General features: G+C 40.2%; 1 protein-coding gene across 2 annotated transcripts in view; it reads right to left on the minus strand.

The window, feature by feature from the left end:
* THOC2 (THO complex subunit 2) overlaps window positions 1-18,383 on the minus strand; it is a 119,867-nt gene that overhangs the window by 27,101 nt on the left and 74,383 nt on the right. For both annotated transcript variants that reach the window (XM_006115394.5, XM_014569712.4), the window contains 11 exons: window positions 16,405-16,535; window positions 16,196-16,297; window positions 13,688-13,772; window positions 12,077-12,170; window positions 11,347-11,427; window positions 11,004-11,100; window positions 8,525-8,642; window positions 8,172-8,351; window positions 4,796-4,960; window positions 1,814-2,089; window positions 819-960 (listed from right to left, as the gene is read on the minus strand). In XM_006115394.5, coding sequence (XP_006115456.4) covers window positions 819-960; window positions 1,814-2,089; window positions 4,796-4,960; window positions 8,172-8,351; window positions 8,525-8,642; window positions 11,004-11,100; window positions 11,347-11,427; window positions 12,077-12,170; window positions 13,688-13,772; window positions 16,196-16,297; window positions 16,405-16,535 — 1,471 coding nt within the window. The remainder of the gene's footprint in view (window positions 1-818; window positions 961-1,813; window positions 2,090-4,795; window positions 4,961-8,171; window positions 8,352-8,524; window positions 8,643-11,003; window positions 11,101-11,346; window positions 11,428-12,076; window positions 12,171-13,687; window positions 13,773-16,195; window positions 16,298-16,404; window positions 16,536-18,383) is intronic.

Consider the following 18,383-nt stretch of genomic DNA (forward strand, 5'->3'; position numbering starts at 1 on the left):
GGTTAAGTCCATTAATTGCTATTAGCCACTATGGGTACGGAATGGTGTCCCTAGCCTCTGTTTGCCAGAGGGTGGAGATGTATGGCAGGAGAGAGATCGCTTGCCCATTACCTGTTCAGTTCACTCCCTCTGGGACACCTGGCATTGGCCACTGTCGGCAGACAGGGTACTGTGCTGGATGGACCTTTGGTCTGACCCCAGTATGGCCATTCTTATGTTCTTATGGAAATAATCACTTTACTGACCACAAATTTACATTTCGGTAAAAATAACATCTAATGGAGGCAATTAAATACATTGGCCAAATTAACAAAGCATTACAACAAATAATAAACTGGCAAAATCTGACTGAAAAAAGTAACTATCACTACTGCACCACTTTAGGTCAAGGACATGTACACAGCAATAAAATGCTTCAAAAATATGGACTTGGTGAAAAAAGGTACTTCCTTAATTAGGATGAATTTAAACTCAAGGCAGAGGACTCATGTAAGCACCTGAACAAGTCCTTAATAATAGCCTCACATAGCAGTATGGCATAGACAGATAGGACAAAACTCTTTCCAATGCACAGTGACCTAACTGTCCAGTAAATTAAGCATCTACAAAAGTGTCACTTAAAAGCTGACACACTGCCTAGAATTTGAGATGAAACAACGCTGAAATTAAAGTTTGCTTGTCTTAACAATATATGCCAATAACAGATTTTAAAACAAAATGTTTACAGTGCTCATGTAGCAAGAGTCAAGTTAGCAGAACTGTGCAATTTGGATCCAGAAAGTGCAGTGACTCTGGAAAAGAGCCAGTTTCTCACTCACTTGCTAGAAGCCAGTTATCCTTTTCCAGTTTCAGTCTCTGTAGAACCCTCTGCACATGCTCCAACTGCTTCTTCTCCTCTTCAAGAAGCTTGTCCTGAAGAGCCGTACAACGTTCTTTTTCTTTTTTCTTTTTATTTGGAGGCTAAAAATGTCAATGTATTTCATTTTAATGTTTACTATTCCTACCATATGCAAAAACAAGGATTGAAGATTTTGTTTAATGCAAACACTTTTTTTAAAATTATCTAAACAAAATAATTCATTGCTCTGCAGTTTTTCTACCTCTATGTTTACCCTGCTTCAATTATTGAACCATTCACCTAATTTTAACCACAACATTTGTAGATGGAGATTCTAAGTGAGATGCTAACTTGAAGACAAACGCCAAACTTTATTTTCCTAACGAGAGCAGTTCTGCAGTCCTTACTTAGTGAAATCAACAAGAGTTCAACCCAAGTAAGGGCTGTAAGTTTTACTAGACTGAAACCTTCATCTACAAATATTTACATGATAGTGCTCATTGTAAAGAGTATACAAGCTATGTTTTTGCTTTGCCGAAATAGATACATTAGTACTTAAAGGCCTTAATGTTTAATTACTGCAAAAATAGTTTGTGGTACGCTGCTAAAACATTATTTTGTTCGACAAAATATAGTTCAGCCACAGCATGAAGGAAAAAAAAGATTTTCTGTGTTGAAATACGGGTAGCAAAAATAAACAGCTTTTGACATGTACCATATTTTCTGCAGCAGTTTGCATCTGATTCCCAGAAGCACAAAATCAAACACAGAACCCCTAACTATGAATTTCATTTTGATATTCTAGTATGATATAGTACCAGAACAGAAAACTTATATTATATATTGTTCAGAGTTGTGGTTACAATTATCTTTAATTATCATTAGCTGTCATGTTTAGAGATATTTATACATTTCAATTTGAATGTAAATTTAAAATAGTAATCTATTTTAAAATGTTTCCAAGTACAAACATACCATTTCCTGATTGTCATCAATAGCTTTCATCTGGACTTTAAGTTTATTGACTTCTCTGTCATAGCTATTATGTGGAACAGCGAGGTCATACATTGTCAAAGACCAAAACGTAGCATAGAACTGAGGACTAATGTCATCCCAAACTTTAGGAAGGTGCAAGGAGATCACAGCGTCATGAACAGGAGCCATCACTAGCTCACATGATGTGATGTACTTGTGAACTTTGTGCTGCTGTTTGTTTCCCTTCTCAGCTTTTTTAAGTTCATCATATTTTGACTAAGGATTAAAAAGAGAAATATTTGTGATTTGCATTGATTTTACATATCTAATCAGTAGTAAGTAATTTATCAAATGAAAACTATCAAAAGTTTACAATTAGATGTACACCCTCCCCCACTACAATTTTATATACGAAAGCCAAGCATTAAAGAAATGCTGTGAAACTTCAAACATTTCTATGGTAGTAAATAACTTTGATATTTCACTATTAAGACATCATCATCGACTAAAAAACAACTCTGACTGACACATTTCCATAGGGAATCTCCCTGTTCAACATGTTTTGTTAGTCTATAAAGTGCTACCAGGCCATTTGTTGTTTTTTAAGTTTATCCCTATTCTTAGTTCCTATATGCTGGTATATGGAAGGAGCACTTGCAGGGAAAATATTGCTCAATCCCTACAACCATGGGATGAAACATGTGCATCCAGTCTTCATGTAGGAGCTATCAAAAGTTGAAGTACAGGCAGTCCCCGACTCACGTGGATCCGACTTATGTCGGATCCGCACTTACGAACGGGGCTTTCTCGCCCCGGAGGTGGAGGTAGCGGATTGCTACCTGCGAGCTCCGGGGCGAGAAAGCCCCGTTCATAAGCTGCTCCGGTGCCCCTGGTCTGCTGGAGACCGTCTCCAGCAGACCAGAGGCACCGGGCGGGTTCCCGCGCTTCTGAGGCTTTGCCAGAGCAAAGCCTCAGAAGCGCGGGGAACCGCCGCTGCTGCCGCTTGAGTCCCGGTGCCTGTGGTCTGCTGGGGACCGTCCCCAGCAGACCACAGGCACCTGGACTCAAGCCGCAGCCGCGGGGGGTCCCGCGCCTCTGAGACTTTGCCAGAGCAAAGCCTCAGAGGCGCGGCACCCCGCTGCCACTGCGGCTCTGCTCCCCGTGTCCCTGGTCTGCTGGGGGGGGGGGTGCGGCTAGTGTGCCCCCCCCCCAGCAGACCAGGCTTTTGTTTTGGACCCTGGAGCAGAGCAGCTGGGGCGCTGCGGATCGGTCCTGCAGCGCCCGCTCTGGGCACTACTGGACCAACCCGGCAGCACCCCAGCTGCTCTGCCCCGGGTCCTGATTCAGCCGCTGCTGGTCAGTTTCATCAGTGGCTGAATCAGGACGCCTGGGGCAGAGCAGCTGGGGTGCTGCTGGGTTGGTCCAGTAGCGCCGAGGAGCGGTGCTACTGGAGTAACCCAGCAGCACCCCAGCTGCTCTGCCTCAGGCGTCCCCAAGTCAGCCGCTGCTGAAACTGACCAGCGCTGACTACAGGAAGCCCGAGGCAGAGTTGCTCTGCCCCAGGCTTCCTGGAATCAGCGCTGATCAGTTTCAGCAGCAGCTGACTTGGGGAAGCTTGGGGTTCTTAAGTTGAATCTGTATATAAGTCAGAACTGGCGTCCAGATTCAGCCGCTGTTGAAACTGATCAGTTTCAGCAGCGGCTGAATCTGGATGCCAGTTCTGACTTACATACAGATTCAACTTAAGAACAAACCTACAGTCCCTATCTTGTACGTAACCCGGGGACTGCCTGTATATTGAGTGCAGACTGACTCTTCAGCAAATTTAGCTGCCAAACTCTAAAAAGCATCTATTCAATATTTGCCACCTGTAGTTTTGTAAAAGTTTAAAATTCAGACAAGTAGGAGTACATTTTCAGTGGTACCCCAAAGGCACATCAGTGACTGCCAGGAGACTCACTTACAAAAACCCCCTGTCTCCTCAGCAGGCAAACATAAGAGCTTCTTAACCAAAGAGCCCTATTCTTATTAAATCATTTTAGCTGAAGCTTTCAAGAAAAAAAAAAAAAAGTTTAGGCACTTCTGACTAGGGATGTTAAATATCGGTTAACTAAATAGTCAATTAACCTCATGAATTTTTATCAGTTACTCGACTATTCTATAGTTGCTAGGGGTGGGGCCAGCAGCCAGAAAGCTCTGGCCCATCCCAAGGAATCCCCTGCCACTCTGTACTGCTGCCTCTGACTCAGAGGCAGCAGTGTGGGGTGCCATTCAAGAGCTGGTCCGTCAGGGGAGCCAGTTTACAGAGCTCCCAGACCTGGCATAAGCGAGAACTGAGCTGGACTGCCTGCCCACCTGGCTCCTAATACAGTTGAAATTCACAGCCACAGCGGGGGTAGGTCCCAGACCTGGCGAGAGCCAGGACTGAGTCAGAGTGGCAGGCCAGCCTGCTAAAAAAAAATGTACTGGTAAGTTGGCGGGGGTGGAGGGTGATGCATGTAGTCTATAGCATTAACCTATAGGCTTTTGCTTATTGGTTAATCGACTGCACTATTACATTGTAACTTCTGATATTAATAACCTCAGCCTTAATGGTTTAAATTATAGGCAAATAAAAACAGGTTTTGCAATGAAAAAGTGTTAGGCAAACAAATATAAACATTGTTACCGATACCACTATCCTGTCTTTGCATTGAATAAGGGTGTTTGGTGGGCTCATAGTTGGGAACACAGAGGCATAGAGGGGGTAAGTGGCTTGGTTAAGTCCAAGGTTACAAAGAAATGTTTGTGGCAGAAATAAATGCAGAACCTTAGTTTCATGACCTCTACAACATTCCTTCCTAACTCTACAAGCAAACTGTAGCACCCATATTACACAGCGAATTTTTAATGAGAACAGAGATGTACAAAAGGAAGCTAGAAGTTCAGTGACAACTTGTAATATTAAAGCTACAGAAAGCAGACAAAAATGCTTTTACTTACTGAAATATGATGTGCATACATAGGCCTGGAGAGGAAAAATGCAGCATCATGGGGGGTGTGAAACTCATTACAGAGAACGTCAATGGAAGGCACTCGCTTAATGTAATCCTCTGTGCTTAGATTAGATGCTAAAAACCCACCAAATTGTACTAGAGTATCATGGCACTAGATGAAAAGAGAGAGAAAGAATTAGAGAATAATGTATGGGTTTTTGTGATGGGAAAAAAACTAGGAGGGTTTAACAGATATCAACATTTTTAAGGCAAATACATATATAGATAACAAGCCACTACTCACTTTCCTGAAAAGTACACTTTAAAATGCTGTTGAAAATATAATACAGGTTGGGCCTGGTCTGGCACCCTTGGGACCTGACTAGTCCCAGGATGAGAGATTTTGCTGGTCCGAGGGAGGTTATTTCTGGACCCCTTCCAGCAGCCCTCCTGGCCGGCTCCCCTCATCCTGTTGGCCCTGCTGCTCTGCTGACCCTGCTGGGCAGCCATTGCTACCACGACTCCGGGACCTGCAGGGCCGCCGCACGTGTCACATTGAGACTTCAAGACCTGCTGGGGAGCCGCATGTGCTGCCGCTTGGGCTCTGGGACCTGCTGGGCAGCCATATGCACTGTGCTAGAGCTCCAGAACCCACTGGGCAGCTGCAGTCCCTGGCAGCCATGCACCAGGTCTCCCCATCACACTGGGCAGCCCTGCTGCCACATGTTGGGCAGCCCCGCCATCAGCATACTGTGGGCAACCCACTGTCCTGCCAGCCCTGCAAGGATCCAGGGATCCCTGCCGCTGGCCCTCCACTGGGACTCTCTGGTCCTACAACATCCAAGCTGAACCATGGATGTTGCCAGACCAGACAATCCCAGTTAAGAGAATTTTAACCTGTATGCTATTACAAAAATCTTCTGCCCTTTATGAAAACTAATCCAGCCCTATGTTCTGCAGATAAATAAATTCTCCAAAAAAATTATTCAACACTAAAAAGTATGCTGCTTTATTAGGGTTCAACATTCTGCTTTCGAAACGTTTACAAATCCTTTCGTGTGGCCCTTGAGCGTTTTTAAAAAACTGCCAAAATTAGGAGAGTATTTAGGTAATTTCCAAATTATAACTAAATTAAGATTTTAACTTATTTCAGTATTTTATATCTTAGGTCAGCACAGACATTTAAAAAATTAGAAAGACTGCAGTCAGCATGCAGAGTATATCAGAGTTTCTAAGTTACAGACAGAACCATCACATTTCATGTCATACTTTTTTTGAAATGTCCATTGTTCTTTGTTGAAAATACAGTATTGCATGAAGTCTCAGAACGATGGCCATCAGAAAGAGCAAATTTCCCAAGCTTGATTTTGTGTGTGCGCGCGCATGCATGCTGAAAACAATGACACTACCTGATGGCTAAGTACTTCTATAGGTAAAATGAGTAAGTGATCTCCCTGGAGATCCTATAAGAGCTCAATAACTATCTAGGGCTACCTGTTCACTTTTCCCCTAAACGGAGATTAGGCTAAGGGTCTGATGCTGTAAGCACTTTTGCAAGTGTTCTTTTCTTTCAGTTTTGTAACTTATTTGTGCTGGATTACATAATTAGCTTTTGACATTAAAATAATAATGTACAAATAAAACACCTGAAAAAAAAACCTATCAAATTTACAACAGGCTCAGACTAAATCGGCTACCATCTGAAGCTTTTGAACAGGTTCATGGGTTTTTCAAAAACCTTAACATAATAAATTGAGAAATCTTGCTTGGATGAATGGACTATAAGGTGCATAAAAAACTAGCTTGATCATTGGGCTCAAGGGGTAGTGATCAACGGCTTAATGGGTAGTTGCCACAGGTATCGAGCAGAATGCCCCAGGGATCTGTCCTATGGCCAGTTTTGTTCAATATCTTCATTCATGATCTGGACGATGGATTGGTTTTCACCTTTCACAAATTTGCGAATGACACTAAGATGGGGGGAGAAGTTGATAAGCTGAAGGGTAGGGTTAGGGTCCAAAGTGACCTAGAGAAACTGGAGAATTGGACCAAAAGAAATATGATGAGAATCAACAAGGACAAGTGCAGAGTACTTACGACGGAAGAATCCCATACCCTGCTACAGGACAGGACTGGTCAAGCAGCAGTTCTGCAGAAAAGGAGCTGGAGATTACAGTAGATGAGAAGCTGGATAGGAGTCAACAGTGTTTCCTTGCTGCTCAGAAGGCTAACAGGTTATTGGGCCATATTAGCAGACATTGCCAGCAGATCAAAGGAAGTGATTATTCCACTCTATTTGGCACTGGTGAGGGCGCATCTCGAGTACTGTGTTCAGCTTTGGGCCCCTCACTAAAGAAAGGATGTGAACAAATTGGAGAAAGTCCAGTACAAGGTAATGAAAATGATTAGGGGCTAGGGTGCATGACTTAAGAGGAGAGGCTGAGGGAACTGGGTTTATTTATAAGTCTGCAGAAGAAGAGAAGAGTGAGGGGGCATTGGATAGCAGCATTCAACTACCTGAAGGGGGGAAGAGGGGAGATCCAAAGAGGATGAAGCTAAGCTGTTCTCAGTGGTGGCAGAAGGCAGAACAAGCAGCAATGGTCTCAGGTCGCAGAATGGCAGGTCTAGGTTGGTTATATTAGGAAAAGCTATTTCACTAGAATGATGGTGAAGACTGGAATGAGTTACCTAAGGAGGTGGTGGTGATTTTTAAGGCCAGGCTTTGTAAAGACCTAGCTACACTGATTTAGCTGGGGTTGTTCCTGCTTCGAACAGGCAGCTGGACTAGATAACCTCATGAGGTCTCTTCCAACGCTAATAATCTATAATTCTCAATGTGTAAGGTTTCAGGACAGTTAGACCTGGATTGTGAAGACTCTCAAGGAAATGCATTCAAGACAAAAGATAGGCTATATGTATATGTGTTTTATGTATAACGGTGTTAATAGGCTAAAAATCAGAATCTCTCAACTTCCTTTCAAAAGCTTTTCATGTATTATTCCAATAAATCAGAGATTACGAAAGGTGTTTCTTATTTTAAAATATAACAGAGCCCACAATGAAATCTAAAAACCTGTTTAATTTTAGTGATTGTGTAGTTTACTTGCTGAAACAATAAATCTAGGAATATACAATTGTTTTTCAATATAATTAATGTCTAAATAAAATCAGTCTAACATAAGGTGAAAATACTTAAATACAAAATCAATTTTTGAAAAAAATAAATACTGAACAGATTTATTTTTGTATGTAATTTTAAAGACGAGACTTCTTATATTTATTATTTTGACAGTAAAAACTGTGCTATGCAATATTTACATATAATAAATGAGGAATTAAAAAAATTATTAAAAATGTATAAACATGTAATTGTTTCTACTTACCTGATCATACAGCTTCCCTACCAGCTTCAAATGTTTCTCCCCTCCTTCCTGAAAGATCACACCATTTCGCTGTTGAGCCATAAGCAGGCATAGTGGAAGGGCCAGATCATGGTCAAGTAATGCATCTTTTAATCTTTGTGAAGATTTTTTAGTGTTTCTGATCTGGCCAAAATAGCCACCCTGTCCAGAAAGGCAAGAACACCAGAAGTTAAGGAATTCCAACTTAAGAAATATCACTTTATTATACTCAAATGGTAAATATAGTATCAGATTATGACAGTATAAATAATTCATCAACATCGGCCCAATTTCTTGAACTTCAATAAAGCTAGTAAATTAATCTCCCATCCCACCTCAGCTTTTAGCTGCTCTCCACCAGTCATGGCTTCTAGCTGCTCCATTGTCATCTCTTCTGTAATTTCTATTCCAGCCATTTTTTGTACCACCTCTTTTAAAATTAGCAAGTCAAAGCTGTACAGAAGAAAAATAAGAACTACATAAAATGAGATAAATGCTATGAGCAATAGAAATGGTCATTTACAATAGTTAATACAAAATAAAATCACTGCATGATAAAATTGCTGTAGTGAAACAAAACCAAAACGCAACCACAATATTCCTTTTCAAAAGGTAATAAAAGTTCAGTGCTACACTAAAATAAAACAACCCAGTGCTAACGCTGAGAAAAACAACCGGTTTTGAAAATGTACAGGTAGTAAAGGTGATATGCCTCGAATGGACCAAAACTAGAGCCACAGGATTCTGAGAGAAAGATTGTGCTTAACTGAACACCGTGACCCACTGAACTGGTTGGTGATGAGTGCTGGGAGGAGAACCTGCTCCCATGAATGGTGCCGAGTCTGGTGCCCAGAGAGGATGGTGTAGGAAAGAACAAAATGTTCTCGGAGGAACAGTGGTGCAGCCTAAACTCCTCAAATTATGTGAGAACGGGGTGAGTTGTCTGTCAGCACCAGTGGTGATGGTTCCAGCAGTTGTGATGTTCAGTGTTGGGTCTCTGTGCTCTCAGTTTTGGAGTCTCTGGTGCTAGTGTGCACTTAGGTGCCAGCACATGTTGGGAGTTAGAATTGTGCTGGTGCTACCGTATCCATTGGCAGGGATGGCATGTCAGCTTTGGTTGATGCTGAGTGAGATGCCGTGCCAGATGGTGCAGAGGAGCTGGTTTTCTCTTTGGCTCTCACTCTGTCCTTTTTTTCGTTGCCACTTTCCACTTTACTGTAGTGCCAGAGGTGGACTGCACCAGTGAACACGCAGCACGGGTTCTTGACGGCACAGCCAGCAAGGACCATGCCAGAGAAGCTTGCCACCTAGGGGAGTGCCATGTAGGGGATTAATTGGTTCTTTTCCTCAGAGTTTATGGTTCTGAAGGCTCTGTTATCTTCAACTCCAGCAGCTGAAGAGATTTCTCTCACAGCAAGTTCTTGAGCTTCATCTCCCTGTCTTTTCTCGCCCTGGGGGACATACTCTGACAGGGTGGGCATTTATGTGCCACATGGCTTTCGCCAAGGCACTTTATGCAGGAGGTGTGCCTGTCCGAAATGGGCATTGAGTCTGTGCAGGAATCACGTTTTTTAAAAGCCGGGGAACCTGGCATGATGAAAAAACGGGTATGCAGAATTTGGAGAAAAAGTGGAAAAATTGGGAGCAACTTTTTTTTTTTTTTTTTAAGAAAATGAACATAGGCTAACCAACAATAGACTGAAAACTGTTAAAAACTACTACTAACTAATGTTTTCTCTTTTTTCAGTCAGGAGAGCAATGCTCCGAAACTCTGTCTTTTGCTGCAGACAGCAGAAAAGTAACTGAGGGGACGTGCACCATATACACAGCTAAGGGATGAAAACAGTGAGAGACAGCGACTGCTCATGCACGAAATGGGAAGGTGCTGCTAGGCTAAAAATCTCCGATCACCAGCACAAGGACACATAGACACCTGAGTGGAGCGCCCACAGGGACAACACTTGGAGAACCAGGGAATTTTCCAAACAGCAGGAAGTCAATATTATCTAGCAGCACAGCATTACCAACACTTCCTCTGCTAACTGGGCTCTTGGATGACATTTAGGGGTAAATTAGGCAAGATCTTAACTATTTCAAATACATAAATAACTCACTATTATCATTCATAAATTGTCACCAAATTTTAATAAAAGAGTTAATAGAAAAATGTATTCCATATCCATACTTCCCACATATGACAAAACTATCCATTAAACAATTAAAAAATCCCAGAAAAACAAACCAGGTGCACTATACAGTGGGAAGGGAACGAAAAAAGGATTCAAGCTGTAAAGTCTGCTTAAAACTGAAAACTTCTGAAAAAAAGACAAATCAGTTCTGACAAGAGGGAGATCCAAAGAGCAACTGGACAACAAGCAGCTGAATAGCATTAAATATATTAAATTATTTAAATAGTCAAGTAGAGCAATATGAATTTTAAGGACTTTTGATGACAAGATATTGGGAACAACAGCAAGAGGACCTATAACGATTACCTTTCTTGAATGCCTTATATATTAGTTAAAGAAACATTTTCTAAATTAATTATGCTTTTATATACTGTGAGTTCCTAGTATTGCAATGTATAAAAGACAAACACTGAATCAAAAGAACACCCTGTAACCATGCCTACTAAAAGAAAATATTACAGTTGTATGTTCTGTTTCCCAGGTTCTTTAAGTTCCCTAACTTTCTGACTGTATACAAGCATTGCTTTACTACCACCAATACTTTTGAATCAGCAAAAGGCCATTGTCAAACAACTAGAACATTTTTAAATGAAGAGTGTTACACAGATTAAAATGTTAGACTTGCCTTTTCCCAGCCTTTAGTTGGTTTGCTACATACTGCAGTAGGCCAGCAAGTTCAATCGGATATTTTCGGAAAACAGCACCACAAAAACTAGCTAGGCCTAAAGTAGATGGAGAGGGAGAAATAGCTGTGACTGAAAGTAATGCATCATCTATTATCCTCTATGTCTACTCAGTTATACATTGCTAACACTCCCACTTAATAACTTTATGAACCTGAACATCATAATTATTTCTATTGTCTTTATTTGCCACGTGGATTTTTCTTTTGAAAAATAAATTGATACAGTAAGTGCTGTGATAAATATCTGAAACATTCATTTATTAAATAAAACAAAGATACTAACTCTGCAACCAGCTAGAAATTGTAGTGTCATCATGTTTCATTCTCTCCTTCTCAGGATTTGCCAGAGCTTCAATGATGCAGTCTTTAACAAAGTTAAAGAATATACTTTCTCCAAAAGCTTTGAAATAAGCATCAAACTTCATTAACAATAGTACTGTACTGCTTTACAAATATCATGCAACCTGAAAACATTCCTTCCTATAAGGTAAATAAGTTGTCTACATTAGAGTTGCCAAAGGCCACGTAGAATTGTCTCATCATCTACAAAAATTTGAATAAGTAATCACCATATCTGAACATTCAGAAAGTATCATCCTAAAACATGACATATACTAAGAGATTAATGCTACTGAAGACAATTACTGCTGAAAAATAACCATACAAGACTATAAAGATACAATAAAAACAACATACCAAAAACCAATCACCACCTCATCATTTAGATGGCATGGGAATCCCACATGGGCAGATGTTAATTAAAATAATAAAATAGTTCTAGAAAAGGAGCATTTGCATATAATGTCAGGAAGTGGGAAAGGCTGGAAATCAGGAAAGGCTAATTCCACAGCCCAGTAGCTACCACAGCAAGACTTCAGACTTAATAGAAAGGTGGATAGCAAAGTATAGCTACATCGTGAAACACCTGCTAGTGATGGGCAGACGGGCAATCAAGGATAAAGATGCAACTGCAGCCATACAATTAGCATATGTACTTTACACAAAAAGGATACATGCCAAAACATCATAGTTTAGAGAAGTGAGGTATTTCAAGGAATCAACAACTGGTGTAATTAAATTGTCATACTTCTGTATTTGTGACAAAATCTGAAAATGACAAAAATTAAATAGATAAGATTTACTCATCCAAACTAAGACAGTGCTACATGCCCTTCACTCATGCAAACTTAGAAATTCCTAGGTAATGACCTACTATTGTAAATGGGCTAGTATGGTCAACATCTATAGCTACGTTTTAAAAATAAAAACAAACAAAACCTATTTTTACCGTGTTTTGATTGTACTGTAGCAAAAGGTAATCCCATTTGATTTCTAGAGCATAAAGACAGTAGTGGAACTGATCATGTAAAAATAATTTTATATTAGCAATTTTCCTTAAAATGTGTCATAATTTTAGCCTTCAGACTAACAGAAAACAATCCGTAAAAGTTTCTGATCTTGTATATATCTATTTTTATTCATATTTAGGAAAATATAACTCTATACTCAAAAATCTAAACCTTTCCATAGACTTTAATTGATAGGGATGCTTCTGCTTCGAAATGTAGCAACAGCTCACTGGGCTGATGCTACATTTCAAAGGGGGAAATGTCGTGCAGTTTTCTGCCTTTGAAACATATAAGAGCCCCAGTAAGGGCTCTTGTGCATTTCAAAGATTGAAATGCCACATGGAGCCTGGGGCCAGCATGGGATTCAGAGCCCCCACTGGCCCCAGGCTCTATGTGATGCTTCTGCTTTGAAATGTACAAGAGACCCAGCGGGGACTCTCATACATTTCAAAGGTGGCACATTGCCACTGCGCCCCTGCCCCATCCCACAGAGCCGAAGGGAATTGGCTTTTTCAGCAGGCTCCCCCTTGCAGCCCCTTCTCTCTTCCTCCTCCCCCGCCTCATTCGATAGAAGCAGCAAAGCGGGGAGTGACTAGCTGACTAGTCATTTACATCCCTACTCATTAATAAGAATTGCTGCCACTGATTGTCACACTGAAAGGTAACAAAGAAGAAAAATGAAAAGGGTTTTGCCTGCTTTCCTTCTTATTTTCAACCACTTCAGATTTTACCACAAGAAATTAAAATAGAACTCAAAATGAACAAGTAAACAAAAAGTTGTACCAGTTTATTAGAAATCACATGTAGTTATTGTTATTAAGCTGAAATAGCTCAATGATATACATTTTAAATACTGACTAGTGGTTGAGCATCTCATTTCAGTGCCCTACACATGACACATCACAGGGATCTGGCTTTGAGAGCATGAGTGGCCAAGAATTATTGAAAATGGGGCCTCATTAAAGAGTCTCAACTTGTCTACCCAAAATCAGTAGCCTCATTTTGCAAGTATCAGTGTGTATCTTCACATTTCTACTGCATTACTATGCTTTTAGAATCTCTCATAAATCAAAAATAACAGAATTACTACTTTTTCCCAATTTACTTAAAATAACATGCACAAATATGCAATCCATCCTTCCTCTTAAATATATAATCATGGGGTTCATTCCATAACCCTTCCTCATGCAAGCCCCAATGACTGTTCACATTAGAAAGGACAGGACAGATGAGATCCACACACACATTTAGACATATGCATATCACATCACATACATAATCAAATAAAATTGTTGGATTGCTATGGCTCAGTTTCCCAATTTGCCTTCCAGAAGGCTTCACATTTTCCTTGGTTAGACGCCTATAAAAGAAGAGATATTTTATTTCAATTAGCTCCTTCACAATCTCAGCAGTGTCTAGTGCACAAATGACACTAACTGAAGCGTTTTCTAAGCAGACTAGGCAAAAAGGCTAAGGACTGAAATACTATTCAGAGATAGTCCCTACAGCAGGGGTGGCCAACCTGTGGCTCTTGAGCCACGTGCGGCTCTTTGCTCACAAAATTGCGCTCTCAGGGTTATGGCTCATTTGTAGGCACATGCCCACTTTGTGCACATGCCGCAGTTCCTGGAGGGAGAAGTTTGTGGCTTTGGCAGCTCTGGTGAGACCTAAGTATTGGGTTAGAGTGGGGGGAGCTGGGAGGGCCTGGCTCTGGGGGAGGGTGAGAGCACTGGGTTGGGATGTGTGGCTCTTTGCACTCCTATCCACAGCTCTTTTGGCTCTTCGTGTCCTACTGGTTGACCATCCCTACAGTGAAGGGACCACAGGACAATGCAAACTTCCCCACACTGCTAAAGACTGTTGTATTTGCCTCATAGATAAAACACTTGAAATTTAAAGACCAATCACACTGATATTTTCCCCAAGCACAGAACTCTGACGTTAGAAAGAGGTAACTTATGCTATCCTCATTCCTATAAATCTATTTTTTTAAAATACCTAATTAATTGCCAGTAAAATAAATGTATTATCTTCAGTTAACACAAGAAACATAGTTGGGATTTCAGAATTTTTCACTTTCAAAATATTTTGTAATGAACTGCAAGCTTAATACTTAAGTCTCTGTATAAACAAAACAATGAGTTCATAGAAATATAAAAGGAGAAGGGTGATAGGTTCAGCAATTTTAGCTTTTCTAGTTTCCAGTCTATAACTCACACTAATGTACTGGCATCATTTCTGCTTCAGGGCTCATAGCTACATTACTGCAGACTGCCGTAATCAATAATTTCTCAAGGACTACACTGTACCAAATTAGCGCCAAAACTGAGTTAATTCAAGCTATCCCAAACTAAAAGGAAGAATAAATGTTTAATGTCAATATTTTTTGTGGTGTGTTTTGAAATGATTTATTTTATTCTCTTCCAAACTATCTTTATTGAAAATGTTTATTATTAAGAATATAATCAAAATAAAGTATAAATATATGAAAATTCAAGACAACAATTGAAGTTATTTAAGGAGAACACCACAAAATGTCTCAGTTTTTCTATCAACGGTTCAAGGAAAAAGAAATGTTATTTCCTTGGAAATAATGCTACCAGTAAGCCTGAATTCAGGTTGTTATACAGTATTGGCTAAAAATAACTTGTTATTCTTTCTTGCTGTACTCCATATCCTAAAACATGAATATGGCAGCTACTTGATTAAACTGTATTTAAACTTCAATACCTGTATCTGACACACTAAGTTTACAGTTTATCATGATTTGAAGTGTGCTTTTTATTCTACAATATGTTTGAAAACAAAGTGCAAACTTTATTAAATTAAGTCCTTTTAGTTATATGTTTATTTCTTTGCCCTAAAGTTTAGTGAGTCTAGTAAATGGGCCTAAGCAGAAAAGATAGTTTTGGTATTGTGTCTGTGCTAATGAAACTAAAAGAACATTCAAGGCTGAGGCCTTAATTGCTTGATTTACAATACCTCTTTGCTTTGTCAATGGAAATGCTGATGTGCCGCATAGCCTTGAAAGTCCTTGTAACAGTGCTTATGTGTGAGAGAAAGGAATTAATGTGTCGACATGAGGTACAAAAAGTTATTGCTCAGAACCAGATGGCCAAAAGAAGGAGGTTGAGTGTGGGCAAAGACCAGAAAACTACACAACCTGCCATCAAAGAAGCCATCTATAATCACCAGTGCGTGCACCTAATAAGGAGGGATTGGGATACTGGAAGATTGACGAGCCTTGAAGCAAAGCTGGCACCCCCAAAAGACGATTTATTACAGGATGAGCCTTCAAGAGATGTTTGGGAACGATTGACATCAACAAGCTAACACTCAGGTCACAAGCTGACAGAGCGAAATCCATTAATTTCAACAGAGAAAAGGATTATAAAAGCAGGGTGCTTTGCTATGGAACTTTGGGTTCGTCTTGCCACTTACTCCAGGAGCATTGGATCGATCGACTGACAGAGCCCTGCTCTCCCTCTGTGTTCAATCTAGCTGGCCACTAGACTGATACAGAATCTGGCCTGGTAACTATAACATTGTCTGGTGGGACTGAGTGTGTGTATGGTGTTAATGTGTGAGTGATTGAAAAGCATATGCAACAGTTGTATTCTCAATAAATGTGGTATACTGCCTTTTCCCCTATAAAAGATCTTGTGTGGTTTGTTTAAGCAGATAACCCTGTCAAGTATTTACACTGGCAAGACTCACCACATAAAGCTAAGTTACTCCTAAAATCTCATTTTAACTGCAAGTTTGAAATCTTGCATAACTTACTTCATGATATACTTGGCTCTGTCTATAGTTTGAGCTTTAACTTTCACTAGAAGTGGATGACTGTTGTATGTTTCGTTCTTCCATTGTCCATAGAGACGATAGCTTGGATGGATTAGAATGGGAGAAAGAAAACAGAACATTATTTAATTTGAAAATTTTTAAAAATGACTTCTCATATGTGAAATAAAAATGTATTCTATGCTACTCACCGATACTGGTATGGAAAAGTTTTGAACATTCCCCAGAGTTCCTCAGACATGCACGCATTACAGTCCATTAGAGTAAGAGATGGAAGCAAAACTTGGTCGGTAATATTTAACAAACAGCTAAACAAGATCTCCTGAGGTAAAACAAAAAACATAGCAAAACAATAACCCACAAGTCTGAGAAAAATTCAGAAAAAGTAACTGTCAATGTAACATCATCTTGATTAATAAACTATTTCATTGGTTTATTTGTCTCGTGATATACCTATGACTTCCATTTATATGGAAAAATAGCTACAATTACAAAATCTAACTTTAAGCATAAATATTTTATAAGATGCTCATAATCACAACTGTCCTCACTGCTCTACATCCAATACAGTGTTGGGGGCAGCAGCAGAAAAAGTTCAATGTTTTACATTCATAATCCTGAAACAATAAATTGATAGAATTCCACATAATGTGATGTCATTTTTATTTTGATATGAAGCGATGTAAGTGGTATAAAACAATTAGTACAATTGTTTTAAAAAGTAACTTTTAAACCAAGAAAGATTTCTTAAACGCCATTAAAACTGTGTTTGTAGATAACTTGTCATTTGAAATCCTGTAAGTTTTCAAAATGTGACTATATTCAGTTATTGAACTTACTGCTGAAACCCCTCCAGCCAATTTGTTTTCACAATCATACTGCTCTACTTTTTAAAAAAGGTATTTTATTTTATTTTTTTCCCTTTCACTATGTTTAATACGCATATGAAAAGGAATACAGCAAAAAAAAAAAAAAAGTCCAGTAAAATGAACAACAAAAGTATTTTTACAATACCTCTTTCCATCAGTCATGGTTAGGTTTGATTTTTATTTCTTATGTCAGGGGATAATATCTATATTCTTCTTCAAGTGCTTGCTCATGTGGATTTTCAGGGCTCGACAAATAATGCAAACTACTCGCCCGTGGCGAGTAGATTGCAACCTGGAAGAGCCGGTTCAGCGAGCCCTGTTGATTTTAGTTAGATGTGCATGCGCCATAAGCACAGTTGTTGGAAAGCTTTCCCCTAGCATAAGGATGGGCAATAAGAGGCTCAGAAGCCAGACGTGGTTCACCAGGGTTAGCTCCTGAGGGCTACCAGATGCTTTATATATCTGAGCATCGACAGATCCGTCTGCTTGCAATTTCCATTGGCTGTGGATTGCTGTTCCTGGCCAATGAGAGCTGTGGGAAGCAGCACATACAGAGACTCCATTTTCTGAAGCTCCCATTGGCCAGAAACAACCATCTGTGGCCAAGAGGAGTTCAAGCGGCCACATCTGCTGACAAACAGGTAAATAAAGCATCTGGTGGCCAGTCAGGGGCTAAACCTGATGAACTGCATGGGCTACTTTTTGCCTACTCCTGCCCTAGCATCACCCATCAGCTTGGTTGCGAAGCCTCCTGGAATGACATCTTCATGGTGCCCACTATATGAGCCTGCCGACCCAGTGCCTCCTCAGTTCCTACTTACCACCAGTGAAAGTTATTGGAACTACGGTGGCTTGCTATTTTAAGTGCCCTTCATTCTCCTAGTGCAGTGGTCTCCAACCTTTTTACACTCAAGATCACTTTTTAAATCTCAGAACAAGGGAAGATCTACTGCCCCACCCCTCCCCCAGACACCCCACCCCTTCCTTGAAGCCCCGCCCCCGCTATTCTCCTCCTCTCCATCACTTGCTATCCCCAGCCCTTATACCAGGGGTTCTTAAACAGTGAGGAGCGCCTCCCCAGGAGAGGTGTGAAGGGGATACAGGGGAGGTGTGAGGTGCCTCCCAGAAAATTTATTGCAATTGCCTTCTCACTGGATAAAATTCTAAAGTTTAGATTTCTTCATAATTAATATTATGAATTAAAATGATAAACATTAATTTCTTATTAACTTCTAGAGATCGGCGCACTACAATAGCAGTGCGAATCAATCAGGCCTATGTGATGACACACTACAATAACA

This window comes from Pelodiscus sinensis, chromosome 13 (assembly GCF_052426305.1).
Source record: "Pelodiscus sinensis isolate ZL-2025 chromosome 13, ASM5242630v1, whole genome shotgun sequence".
NCBI classification, from domain to species: Eukaryota; Metazoa; Chordata; order Testudines; family Trionychidae; genus Pelodiscus; species Pelodiscus sinensis.